This window comes from Cnephaeus nilssonii (assembly GCF_951640355.1).
Source record: "Cnephaeus nilssonii genome assembly, chromosome: 6".
Lineage (NCBI taxonomy): Eukaryota > Metazoa > Chordata > Mammalia > Chiroptera > Vespertilionidae > Cnephaeus > Cnephaeus nilssonii.
This window is the reverse complement of record NC_137077.1, coordinates 82,182,740-82,197,220: the sequence shown is the minus strand read 5'-3', so window position 1 is coordinate 82,197,220 and position 14,481 is coordinate 82,182,740. Positions and strand designations below refer to the sequence as shown.

Genomic DNA, 14,481 nt, shown 5'->3' with positions numbered 1-14,481 from the left:
TTCAGTATTTCTTAGTATCCCATTTTATTTCCTCTGCAGGCATTTTAGTTTTATTCTTTGTCCATGTTGTTGTTGTTTTTTATTGGTAATCTCTAGAAGTTACACTATGCATCCTTAATGTATCACTCTGTACTCTTGAATTAATTTTATATATGTCAGAACTTCTTGAGTAATGAAGAAAAAACATTTATCATTTGAAATATATATATGGGGGAGAATTATTACCTGTTTTAGGGGCAAAATAATTCTTTTAAAAGTTAGGATTCACAGACAGCGGGGGGCGGGGGGGGGGCGGTTTGAAGGCCTGTGCTGGGGAGTGGGAGTGGGTGGGGAGAGGTCAATGGGGGAAAAAAGAGACATATGTAATACTTTCAACAATAAAGAATTAAAAAATAAGTAAATAAAAATACTATTAAAATAAATAAATAGATAGATAAATAAATAAATGTTAGGATTATTGTAGCCCCAAGTTTTAAAAAATAATGTATAATGTGAGATAATTTAGGTATCTTTATGGTATTCTTAGTCATAAATAAGTAGAACCTAATGAGACTTTTTCAACATTATTGGTTTTACAGCATTAATTTTTAGGGGGAAACTCTGCCTTTAATTTTCATTTGTTGGTAGTGTTACATGAGATCTTTAGCCATCTAAATTGAAGATATTTTTGTTATGCTAAAATATATGTAAGATAAAACTTACCATTTTCAATATATAGTTCATTGACATTAAGTATGTTCATATTGTGTGACAAAATACAAGGATTTTAAGTATAAGCTCTCATTGACTATAATTCTAAGTTAGTGCAAATTCCCTTAGAAAGTTTTTTTCTTATGCCGTAAATGTTTGCTGAGGATGTAGTCAGTACCGTGCACTGTGCCTAGGGACACAACTGTGAATAAGACAGATGTGGTCTTGGGGCTTACATTTTGTTAGGGAAGTAAACACAACACGTGTTGTGTGTGCATATGAGTCATGTTAAGAACACCTCCTGAGGAGTTAACCTGGGGGAGGGGGAAATTCAGGAAGGCTTTTCATGAAGTGAGGGGAGCGGAGACTTGAAGGAATAAGATCCTTTTAGGTAATTCAAACTAGGTAAAGAGTAGCGGGGAGGTATTTGAGGCATAGGGAACAAACGTGTGAGGAAACAGCTGAGGCAGAAGCAAGGTCCTGAGTAAAAAGAGGGGTGTGGTGTCAGAAAGAGGGGAGTGATGAAGATGAAGAGACAGGAGGGCAGATCCAGAGGACCTGATAAGCAGTGGTAAGGGTGTCAGACTTTTTCCCAAGGGAAATGTGAAGCCACCAAAGGGTTTTAATTTGGAAAATTTGATTTCCAATTTAAAGTTCACTTTTCTTGCATGTAGAGAATGGAAGTAGCAGGACCCATTGCGGTTTGAAGAGATGGGGCTAATCATGGATTAGAATGTAGGGGAGTGGAGGGGAAAGAGGAATCCAGCATGATTGCTAGGTTTCTGACTTCAGAAACCGTTCATTCAGGAAAGTAACACTGGAGAAGAAACTGTCCGAGGAGGAAGGTGAGTTTAGGTTTGGACAAGTTCAGAGTCAGGGGTGCCTAGGGCTATCCAAGAGGAGACACCCAGTAGGCAGTTATACTCAAGGGTGGAGATCCAGGAGAGAAGTCTGGGCACATAACTGATGGATGACCCAACAAATAATTAGCACACTTAAATGTTTTTATATCTCTTTCATCTGTTTTTTGTCTCTCAACAGTTGCAGGAGTGAATCCTGTTACTGCAACAGATGGTTTCTCTTCTAATGCTGACCAGCACTTAAAAAAACATAAATGTTTTGTTTATTGTCTTGAACTTCAACTTCAGTATGTAAACACAACCCCATTAAAGCAAACTGAAACTACTTTTTATTTGAGTCTATGAAAGTTTGAGGTCTGAATGCAATCCAAAGTCTCACATTATCCAAATAGAAAGTGGTAGCCAGGGGGGTTATGAGTTTCACAAGGTTACAGAGCTGGGCAGTTGCAAAATGACCCTGCAATTCAGGACTGTGTATTAACTGGGCAGTCTTATTTCCACTGCTTTTTGCTGCTTCACTCTCCTGTTGAATACTGCTGACTTCAGAGTACCACTTACTAATGATTTGTTTCTTTAAGGACATGGACAATGCCCACTCTGATCTCACAATGCTGAGGTGTAGAAATTTGTTTTTATAGAATACTATGATAAGAAATATTTAAATGAAAATTTTGATTTCTTATGAAACTACTGTAAAACATCTCATGGTTCATGGGCCCATTTGGCTGTCTAATGAATGAATAACTATGTACATATAGACATGCAGTTTTACTAGTACATACAGTTTTGGGAACTCCATAGATTCCAAGTTAAAGGTCTCCTATTATATAACTTTTAGGCTGCTTTCAAGGAAATGTGAACCAGTTTTTCTGGAAAGTATTCAAGAATTTCCTCATTCTCTCAAATGAGTACCAATACATTTTGAAGGATTGAATAGTAAGTAGTTCAATTAACTTCTCAAATACCTTGTAGACAGTTCACATCTCCTGATCCATTAGTCACCATTGACTAATACAACATCCATTTTGGTGACGCAGTCTCTGGAAGTTTTAAAGGGCTGTTGGTGGTACTGAATTAGAGAATCAGAAATCTATTAATGTCTCAGAGCCCTGATCAAAGTCAGGGCAAAGAAAAGCCCATTTTATTGGTGCTTGCTTATTTTTTTATGAATCTAATTAAAGGTGAAAGGGGAAGAGAAGATACAAGCCACCATCTTTACTTTCAACCCCTCCAAAGGCAAAAAACATATGCAGAAAGCAGGGATTATTATATAGTGTCCAGAGGAGGGGCGGGGCCTTGACCCTGAATGCCCCTCTGGTCATGTGGAGTTGGAGGTAGAAACCTCTCCCTCTGCTGCCAGCTTCTTCCCACTACCTCCTCCGTTCCCTGTTTATCAATGTTTGCCCTCCCTTCCTTTCTTTAGCATGGGGAAGCTTCTCTCAGACTATAACCCGTCCTGCTCAAGATAAATTTCTAGTTTGAAAAATGTCTCTTATTTATAGCCCCTCCTTCTTAGGATGAATTCTATCTGGCCAGTATACCTCCTTTCTCATTTTCACAAGTTGCTTTAAAAACATGTTTTTTTCGATGGAGTTTCTAATGATAAATTGGCACATTTTTTGTTTTATCACTGTCTACAACTATATTATTTGTGTGCCCTCCCGTTAACTCCCTAGATTAAAAGCTTCCTGAACACAGGGATCTCCATTTCATTTGCCACTATATTCCTTTTACCCAGGACGTTGTCCAGTGCCGGTTCTGGCAGGTGCTCAGTGAATATTTGAATGAATGAATGAATGAATGAATGTTCCAAACTCGTCTGGAACACACAGTGTATGGTAATGCAAGCCGATTTTTATTAAAGGATAGTCCAGTGGTTAGCCTGTCAGAGCTGATCACGTAGCGTCTGAGGAGCACTGTCTCATGCTTCTCCACTTTAGGGCCTTCTTTGGTCACACAGGAGCCACACAGAACTTCGTGTGTCCCAAATCCTTTGGCCAGTAGAAGACACTTCCCTTTCAGTAGGGACCCAGCCGAGTGACTGAGAGTTTAGCTATGGAGCCAGATTGTCTGGTTCTCATCTTCCTGGTTGTGTGACTCTGGCAGTTACTGGTCCTTTATGTACTCCATTTATACATCTGTAAATTGAGGCTAGCAATAGCACCTGTTTTGTAGGGTTGATTGAGGATTAAAAGAGTTGCTATAGGGTTAGCAGGATAGTGATGGTGGTGGTGGTGGTAGGATTTAGTCAATAATGTAGGGTGAGGATTTCCGTCCTTTGTTTTTAATTTGATCATTCCATTTTATTTTTTTCATCATTGCTCTCTTAAAATGTAAGAATCAAGTCATCTCAGAAATATTCTTACCATTTGAAGAAATATTCACATTAGGTAATTTTTTTTAAAGATAGCTTCTTAAGAGATGCAATTTAATTCCTTGAATTAGTTGTTTACATTATTATGTAAAGTTTATTTTCATGGGGATACTGAGTAGATTTCTTATCCCCAGGGTCTGTGTAAAATAAATTTCATCTGTTTGGAGCATTTCTAGAATATTGTCCTTCATATTTGAATCTTCATCACATATTTTCTGCTGGAAAAGTTTAATAATATATTACATTATTATAAAATTACCCTGAACTACCATCATGGAAGATATTTTCTTACAAGATTATTTTCTTGAATTTTAAAGATTATTTTACGTAGAAATTAATTGTGCTTCTGTGTCTTTTCTTTTTTTAATGGTGAGAATCCATAGGTGCCATATCCCAAGTTTCTGTCAGGTCAGCCTTAAGAACAGGAAGGGAGGAGAGGATCAAATGAGAGAATAAAAAGAAAAGCCTTTAATTATAATCCACACCCACAATTGATGACTTACAGTAATCTGGGCATAGAGGGAAATACAAATAAGATTGAAACATAATCAGTCTGTGACCTAAATTCATCTTTTTTGGGGTTTTGTTATCACTAAAATATTAATGACAATAATACTATTCATAATTTATAGTAGTCTAAAAAATTTTTTTTGTCTTCTGCTCTTCTATCCTAAAAAGGCACTTAGGGCAGGGGGAAACATTGAAAAGGATCTTAAAATGAAAGGAGAGCATAAAAACAGTAGACAAGCCATGTGAGAATTTTGTCATTTGTTTTTTAATGGGGCATGTGGATGATAGGTGTGTCCATGAAGGAGTTTCCATTCCATGTTAATGGGTTGTCCTACTTTCAGTCCAATGGCGCTCTCTGGCCTCCTCATGTCCAGGAACTTACGGGTTTGGGGAGCTGGTTCTTTTGTTGATGATATCATTTAATTTTAATTCTAGACACACAAGTCCTTTTCTTACAAAAAGCTTAACTACAGGGTTGGAGGGATGAACAATAAAGGCTCTCTTGGGTCATATGGATAACACCAAAAAATGACAGATATAGGAGAAAGAAATAAAGATTTTTTAAAAAGCAAGGTACATGGCAAAAAAAAAAAGAAAAGAAAGAAAAAGGCAAGGTACTTGGCTTGAAAGGAGTGCAGAGATGAACCAAAAAACTAGAACAGGTGCCATAAAACTAAATTACTTAAATAAAAGAATGAAAGAGAAGAACCTTGGTTAATCTATATAGTGTGATTTGACCTTTTAATGGCCTATCAGTGTCCTTTGTCGTGCTTATTTTTAGTTGGAAAGATGGTTGCAGAATAAGACTTTGCTACATGTTGTGGTAACAGTGGTCTCCATTATTTAATATGTACAGCCTGACTTGTGTATGGTGGGAGTGTGATGGCTGTGATTGTGATTATCAGGAGCCTTTCACAGAAACAATCTTCTTTCTTGTGCTTTCCAGATTTTCACCCGATGGAAGACTAATTGTGTCATGTAGTGAGGATAAAACTATTAAAATTTGGGATACCACAAGTAAGCAGTGTGTCAGTAATTTCTCAGATTCTGTAGGGTAAGTCCATTCTATTTGTGCATTTATGTAATGTGGTTTAATAAGGAGACATTTAATTTATTACAGTTCAAATAAAGAAAGTAAAGAAATCAAAATATGAAACCATCTGTTCCTTTCCTCCTAGGTTTGCAAATTTTGTGGATTTTAGCCCTAATGGTACATGCATAGCTTCAGCAGGTTCTGATCATACTGTGAAAATCTGGGATATACGATTAAACAAATTACTCCAGCATTATCAAGGTACAGTTTCTATAACAAAAGAATTCAGTTGTTGAGTGGACTCCTGGGAAACTCTTCAACTGACAGACTATCCTTCTCAGTGTGGTCTGGCCCTCTTATAAGAGTCACAGGCTGCCTTTGAACGGACTAAAGAACAGTTAGCCCCCGTCAGCAGCATGGTCTGAGAAGCTGGGGTAGATGCCAGAGTGGAGAGGGAGGTGGAGGCACCTTAAAAATGATGCCAGGACTATAAAGAAAAAAGAAAGAAAGAGATTACTGTGAGACTTGCAAACTCTGGTTATTTGCTGGAGTAACTCTGATTATATAATGATGAGAAGTTGAGGTTAGAAATTGGCACAAATACTTGTTATAACTGGTAGAAAACAACATCTGACTGTGCGTATGTATTCAAGTTAAAAGAGAAATAAATCAATTTCTTGGTTTATATTGAGTTTACATTAAGTCCACATTTCTCAGACTTAATAAGTGTAATATTTACCGTGTTGCTACACTGATAAATCTTCACAACAGCCCCAAGAGGCGGTATTATTATTACTCCCATTTAAAAATAAGGAAATTGAGGCTTAAAGAGGCTAAGTGACCTTCTAAAAGAATTGAAAATTGACCTGGGTCTTTCTGTTTACACTTTCCATCACTGTGTTATACTGCCTCCTATTGGAAGGATGGTGAAATGAGAAATGATTGCTCAAATTGGCAAGATTGTGCCCTTCTCCAAATATACTAGTATCTCCACACTCTACCCCTTATTACCAAGCTACTAATTGATTACTAAATTTAGCTTAAGGCAAAGTTGTATATCTTTTGTGAGCCGGTAATAATTAACTGTTGATTGTATTGATAATATATCTAAAGACTTTTAGTTATGTGGTTTACAAGATCACCTTTCCATGACATATTCTCATTTTGAAAGATATTCTTTCTCATTATCTGGATACTCAAGCTATATTATACCAAACTACTTATTTGTTTTAGTAAGCTACTTAGAAATTTGATGTTGTGGAGACATTGCCTTTAATTGATTTTTGTTTTCAACAATTTTTGCTTTATTTTCTACAAATCAGTTCACAGTGGCGGAGTTAATTGTGTATCATTCCATCCTTCGGGTAACTATCTCATCACTGCTTCTTCAGATGGTACACTTAAGATTCTGGATCTACTAGAAGGAAGGCTCATATATACACTTCAAGGACATTCGGTACTAATACTGAGTTTTTTGTTTTTTAAATGATACATATTTTAAAGTTTTGATCCATTTTATTATATGCCTTTATTATTTTTCCAAGTATAGCATACATTGCTGCTGTCATAAAAAATATTTTTGCCTCCAAGATGATGCTTTTATCCTCCAGAAGCAACTCTTAGAAATAATATTTATTGTAATTCTTGTCAAAATCAATATGTATCTTTTATAGCCATTAAATTAATCTTTCACTATTACCTTCATCAGGATGTAGTTTAGGTTTAACTGGCTAAGTGGTGATAGATACATTTTTTCCCAACCTCTGATCTTTCTTCTCATGTGGAGGCTGTCCCACTAGCTCTGACACTCAGCCTCCTACACCCCTGCAATCATTTCTTTCACTCGTCTGGTGAGGTTACAAGGAGAAATTTATCAAGTAGAGCCCAGTGACTTCTGCTCTTGGAAGTAAGCCGGCCTCACTTTTCCTCTGATACTTACTGTGGGGAGGCCTGCCCTTGTCCAGTCTTGCCTGTGGCTGGGCACTCATATCTGACTCATTCTGTTATTCAGATCTAGAAAGCCCATTTGCACACATAAAGCCACATTCTTTGCAAACCTTTACCAGTAAGAAAGGTGATATTTGGCTCTCATATGCCTTATTTTTTTTGTCTTATTTCTCAATTGGTTTAGAACCCAGTGGGAAAGTGAGGTCCTATTTATTGAGCTTGTTCAATTACACACACACACACACACACACACACACACACACACACACACACACACCCTGGCATATAACACACTAAAGAAAAACTTCTTAAAGTATGTAAACTAATCCTCCTTTCTGGGTAAATATTCAAACGCCTCTAAATTTTTAAGAATGCATCCTTTTTAAAAAGTACTAGATACTTCCTTTTAACCAAGTATAAGCAGTTTATATCCAGAAATAGAATGGGCTCAGTGGTCTAGGGGAGAAGGATTTTTTTCTGCCTTCATATATCTTGCTTGGCTTCCTGCTTGCTTTGTCATTTGCTCTGCAGCTGTGTTAGTGTGAAGCAGAAATAGACACGAACCAGCTCATGTGTGTATTTAAGCTGAATAAATAACCAATAAAAGTAGCCAAGGATTAAAATATCCATGGAAATAGATTAATAGAAAAAAAGATAAACAATATTTTAGAAGAAAAATTTATACACAGAGGTGGAATTTTTCACAATGTGGAGGAAAAAGATGTTTATGGGGCTACAGTAACCTAAATCTGTGGGGTTGTCAACTTAAAAAATATAAGGTTTTTTAAAGAAGTTTTCTTGTATAGATTAAGGACACATAAACAGAACAGAATATACTGATATTTTGAAATGAGAAATAATTACTCTTATCTGGATTGAAAAGTTGACCTAGAGGCTATGCATGTTGTGACTGTGCCAAGTGTAGTCTTGTCCAACTTCACAGTCATTGCTCAATTTCAAGTTCTCATTACCTCTCACCCAAATAATTGCAGTAACTTCCTAACTGGCCTCCAACCATTCATTCTTACTTCAATCCATCATCTCACAATTGCAACATCAATTTTCATTCAATATTATTTTTGTTTTAGTTTCAGGTAAACGGTATAGTGGTTAGACAGTCATATGCTTTACAAAGTGTTTGTGACATTAGTTTTCATCACAGCTCTCCTCCTATCTATATCCTGCTTTTAAAAATATTAGTGGCTCACTGTTGCCCACATGAAGGGCGACTCAATGAAGCCTATTGAAGTCAGAAAACGGGAATATGGCCTTTTTTTTCATGTAGCTGCATTCTTATCACTCTCAGAGTTATCATTTAGTTTCTGCTAGTGATTTGTTGAATAAAGAGTCCAAAGCCAGACAGTCTTAACAGAAATTCTTGTTAACTTACACATGTACAAGCTTTTCTTTTAAAAGGAAAAAAAAAGTGTATTTTAAAATTTTTATTATAATTTCTTTTTCATTTAATATCATTTATATGTGTTTTGATATAATTGGGTTGGTTCTTTGATTACCTTCACTCTACCTGCATTAGTTGCTAGCAGTTAGATATGTTCTCTCAGACTTATTGCATCAATAGTCTATATAAATTAGAAAAAAATTAATATTCACCGTACGCTTGGGCATGAGAAAACATCACCAAGTAACTTTTCTTTTATTTCCATTTATATCTTAGGGACCTGTCTTTACTGTTTCATTTTCAAAAGGTGGAGAGCTGTTTTCATCAGGAGGCGCAGATACGCAGGTTTGTACGTCTTTCAGCTCCCTCTTTGATTAGGTTAGGGCAAAGGAATCCAAGACCTCAGCACAGATTTTTACAGCCAGCTCGTTTGTATGTGTTCCAATGAATATTAATGAATTTATATTTTATCTTAATGCCAGGACGTTGCTATTTCATAGCTGAAGTCGTGACAGTTTTGATAATTCTTGGAACTCAAATAGCAGTTATTTTCTTTTCTTGCCTTTACAATTATACATGTAACTGACACTTGTTGTATGCCAAATATTAATGTGGCACTTTCACTTGAATTGTTGCCTAATATTTTGTCTGTATCTTGTGTTTGAAATGTTAAGGTTCTTGAGGATTGTAAATATAAATTGTTTATGCAGCAAGTTTGCATTTACTTAAAATAGCCAAAAGTCATTCATAGTCAGATTTATTGAATAAGGTGGACAACATGGTTTTGGGCTTTAGGAAAAAAAGAGGATTTTAAGGTAATGTTATTTTCTTAATATGAATTTTAAATGACATGAAGGCAATTCAAACAGCTAAATCTCACACCCTTAAAAAGTATTGAGAAGTAATAATGTTGTTGAAATATTTATCTAGTCTTCCTATTTTGAAAGGCAATTTTGTATATTCATTTTTTTTAAATCAGTTCTATTGCTTGTATATGCAAGTCAATAAATTGCCAACTTGTTTAATTTTTTTTAACAGATTTTATTATGGAGGACTAACTTTGATGAACTGAATTCTAAAGATGTTCTTAAAAGAAATCTCAAAAGATTACATTTTGATTCACCACCACATCTTTTTGACATCTATCCAAGAACACCACATTCCCATGAGGGGAAAATCGAGACTGTTGAAGTGAGTCCTTTGTACATATTTGTCCTGCTATTTGTAAGTGCAAATTTTGGGGCTACTGGTCAACTAGATGCTTGAAATCATAATTATAGAAAACCTAGTTCTGCCTTACAACAGCAGAACTTTGAGAAACAATTATTTTTACTAGTAAAACTTTAAATATGATAGTATGTAATAGATCTAAAGCCTCTCATATTTCCTTCTTGAAGACTTAGAAATAAAACTTAAAAACTGTGTTAATAGTAATAGGAAATGACAAATCTAAGGCTTTGGTGACTGAAGTCTGAACAAGTTTCTTATTCTAGACATGTGTAGGGAGCTCATGTGATGGCTGCCATGAGAATAGTGCTAACGGGCAATACTTATGACAGTTATTGAAATAAGAATCTTGAAGTCCTTTTATAACAAAGAAGAAAATCTTATGGAAAATAAAAAGAAGAGATTTGGGCATTAAACCTAATAATTGATACTATTTTACTATTTGCTTACATATATTTTTAAATATATAATTATTTACATGTGTGTTTTTTGTTGACAAGTTTCTTTAAGTGCTATAGATTTAAATGTTCTCTCTTCAAAAAAAAAAAATCATCATTGCTCAATACTTTCCATTTTGCATGATTCTCCATAAGCCCCTTTCTCTTCCAAGAGTTAATATTAAATCATTATTTCCCATTCATCTGAATTTTTAATCATTAACAGAGCCTCTCTTTGCTTTTAGAGTAAGTATTTTGAGTTCCTAAGTGCAAGTTTTTAAAACTTTTAAGTTTTTTGGACTATTGTCTATATTTTGTTTAATCTAGCCACATTTGGGGATTTCTATCCTGGTTTTTCCTTGGTAATGTTTATTTTCAGTTCTTTGATATAATTTTGTCCTTTCCAATTTTGACCTTTCCAGTTCTTCTAAATAAAGTATTTATATTATGCTTTACTACTCCTCTTATTTTTTTGAAAGTATATAATGTAATTTGTGGCTCATCACATTTGTGTTTTAGTTTCTATAATGATAGATGTATTTTGATCCCCTGTGATTACAAGTATTCACATAAAATATATGTGAAATATATTTTAATTTGTCTTCCCTTTCCTTGTTTAACTCCAGCTGGTTTTGCTAACACTCTCCGTGTTTTCTGTTCTAGCATTACTGTGGTGTGACTGAGCCTAACCATCCATGTAGTTGCTGCCCTGTCATCTGCCCGGCCACCTTTTCACAGGGATGGCTGGCTGGCTGGGCTGCAGGCTGAGCTCTGCTCTGCTTACTCCTAATTCAGTGCTATTTCCATGACTCCACACTACCTCAGTGCTGGCACTTCAAGCCATTTTCTCTGTGATTTACTGCCAGTCCCAGGCCACTTAAGAGTGCTGACCCTTCTTCAAAACATCAACAAGTTGTCTGAGTAGCTCTGCTCTTACTGCAGCCAGAAAGCAGTGAACTGGCCGGTTGCTCTGTATGGCGAGGTCAGGATGACCCAGGCCATGCAAGGCACACTCAACCGTATTTTTCACATATACACTTAAAATCCTATTAAAAGCTGACTTTTCATCTTGGAATCAGAGTTCAGTTACAGAATGTTAAGCACTGTGACTGAATTGTATTTGTGGCCTCAGCCTGAGTATACCCACTTTGAATTACCTATAAGCACTCATGGTTGCTTAAATTAAGTACATAATGAACATTTGTAAAATACCTTCATGTTCTGTAATATAAAATACCAGAGAAGTGATAGGATTCTGCATATGAACAATTGTTTAATTTTTTTTTAAATCTCTTACATTGGCCCTCAGACTAGAGATTCCTGGGTTCTGGTCAAGGGCACGTATCTCTGTTGCAGGCTCCATTTGGGAAACAACCAGTTGATGTGTCTCTCTCTGTCTCTCCCCCTTCCTTCCACTCTCTACAAATCAATGGAAAAATATCCTTGAGTGAGGATTAACAAAAAGTTTTTAAAACAACTTTAAAAAATCTCTTATAATAAAAACAAGTTTTCTAGACAGAGAACATATTTAATATTATTAACAAATATTAAATATCTAATTATTTTTAAACACTTTAAATATCACCTAGAATAGAATAGTATGAATCAGACTAGATATTATGCAGTGTGTTCATTTAGATTAAGTAAATTTTACTTTGAAAGACTAATTTTGTGGATTGAATTATTTTTCAAATATTTAGGCAAACTCAACTTACATGTTACTTTGGAAATGTTTGAAAATTAGCAAAAGATATTTTTGAGGTTGGAATTCATGATTAAAAGAACAAAAATGTATTATGAGAGGATATGGAATAAATGGTATCTATAATCTGATTAATTTCACTAACTTCTTCTTTTTGCAGTAACCATGAAAGTTTCCTTTCCAAGTTTGAAGCAACATAGTATTTCTGTGATTTAATTTTATTGTTTTCCATGAAGCTTATTTGAATTGCATCATTTCAATCTTCTGGGTGAGATTATTTGGCCTTTTTTGCAAAAACCACCCATTTTCCAGCCTAAAGTGCTCCACTCCTTTGAAGGTGGGGGATCCTGTGGAGTCTTAGACGTTGGGTACTAGCTGACTAAATATATAAAGTACTAATTTCTACATGGGTAGACAGGGAGATAGCAGTGTGCTTTTAGAATACATGAGAGAAGAAGGTCACATGAAAGAAGGTATGAGGCATAAAATCCTTACCCCCTGTGTGAAGCAGACCCCTCCTGTGTCCTCTCTGTTGATCTAACTGCAGATCCTTTGTAGCACTTCTGTCCTAGGCACTCCATCTTAATTAAAAACATGAGAACAACTTCTTTCTTTTTTTAGTGGGAAAGAAACCTAATTTCTAAATAATGTGTCTTAGCTCTGCCCACACTGTGCTATGGCACATCACTAGGTCATGCTGACTTTCTTCTTTCAAGCTGTTAGGAGCTACTATAAATTGCCCAGCCCTGCTCCCAAACAAAAGTAGACTTCACATCTTGGAGAAGGAACTTAATGTGAGTGCATGACCCTTTATCCTGAGCAATCCCCGACTCTTGTGCATATTTTCATTGGAAGACAATAGAGTCATTCTAAGGGATGGTGTTAGATCTTGGTGACAGTAAGGCATCAAAATAGTTATTCTGGGAGAATTGTAGAATATTATAGGAATGGATGGTGGTTAATCAGTTTAAGAGTATTAATAAAATAATTGCTCCATTGGCTTTTAATTTTATAATGACTATTAAGACTATCTTAATCTATAAATTGCATTGGAAATTTTGTATGATATTTAGTAGGAAGGAAAACTTCTTGTAACATAACCAAATATTTGTATAAAAATCTGGACATGATTCATTGTTGAAAACTACAAGTGATCAATTTAAGTCTTCAGGTCTGAGATTGAGCTTTATTTCAATCTTGTATAAAGGTAGAAAACATTATAACTTAAGGTAAAAAAAAAAATAACATTTCTCTACCAATCTGTATTTTAGTTATAGCTGGAGTATATATGGCTATATTATTTTGTTCTGTATTATTGAATTGTTCTTCAGAGATTACATGATAATAATAATACTAATAATATCTAACACATACAACATTATTTTAATTCCTTCACATAAGTAATTTAATCTTCCTACAAACTCTATAATGTAGTACCATTTTAATCCCATGAGAAATTGAGGCATGTGCAGTTAAATCATAAAGCTAGTAGGTGGGAACACTAGAATTCAACCCAGGCACTCTGGTTCCATTCTGTACTTTTAACCATTTTGATGTAATGCCTCAGTATAATCAAAGTTAACATATTAAGTATCTATGTGTTGGACATTGTAGTAGCTTTAGAGTGTGCAACAGGGGACAAAGTGGGCAGATTCCTTGCCCTTCAGAATTTGTTAGTAGCAGTGTTTGTGTTCATGGATTCCTAAGTATGATGGCTACAGAGAACCTCAGAGTGGGGTTCTCACCCTCTGAGGTCATATAGACTAACCTCTCCCTCTGGCATGAATCTCTCAATTATATGTCCTGTGTTCAGTGATAGAGCATTCAGCCTCTCATAAGGGCCCACTTCATTTCGAGGCAACTAATTATTAAAGGTTTCTCCTTTTAATAAAAATGGAAAGTGGAAGGTAGTGTTGGTATTCCTGAAGGTTAGCTAGCAAAGAACTTAACTGACTGTCACCCTTCCCCTCCATCCCCAGCATATTTCCATTATGGAGAGGAATGTAAACTTTTACTTAATAAGAATTTCCTGCTCTGTTTAATGTATATGACAGCAACTTGTGCCACAATACAATAAAATGCTGTTACATCAACAGTTTCCCAACTTGTATCAGCTCAAGGATTTCTCCATGAGAGATGCTGACCATTTATTTCCACGTGATTTAGATTTTTAGAGCAGTTCCAGGTTCAGGTGATAAAGCCAGATTGTATTTTTCATAGGTAACCAATTTCATATCTACACTAGGTGGCAGTAGATGAAAGAGAATAGAATGTTTGCAACCAGTTTCTTAGGACAGCTTGT

The 14,481-nt window shown here is 35.5% G+C and overlaps 1 protein-coding gene across 1 annotated transcript in view; it reads left to right on the top strand.

Moving 5' to 3' along the window:
• The window catches only part of POC1B (POC1 centriolar protein B), a 97,751-nt gene that overhangs the window by 35,398 nt on the left and 47,872 nt on the right, over window positions 1–14,481 (top strand). Inside the window, exons 5-9 of the mRNA XM_079774872.1 lie at window positions 5,381–5,488; window positions 5,613–5,728; window positions 6,790–6,923; window positions 9,090–9,158; window positions 9,852–10,004. Of these exons, the coding sequence (XP_079630998.1) occupies window positions 5,381–5,488; window positions 5,613–5,728; window positions 6,790–6,923; window positions 9,090–9,158; window positions 9,852–10,004 (580 nt within the window). The remainder of the gene's footprint in view (window positions 1–5,380; window positions 5,489–5,612; window positions 5,729–6,789; window positions 6,924–9,089; window positions 9,159–9,851; window positions 10,005–14,481) is intronic.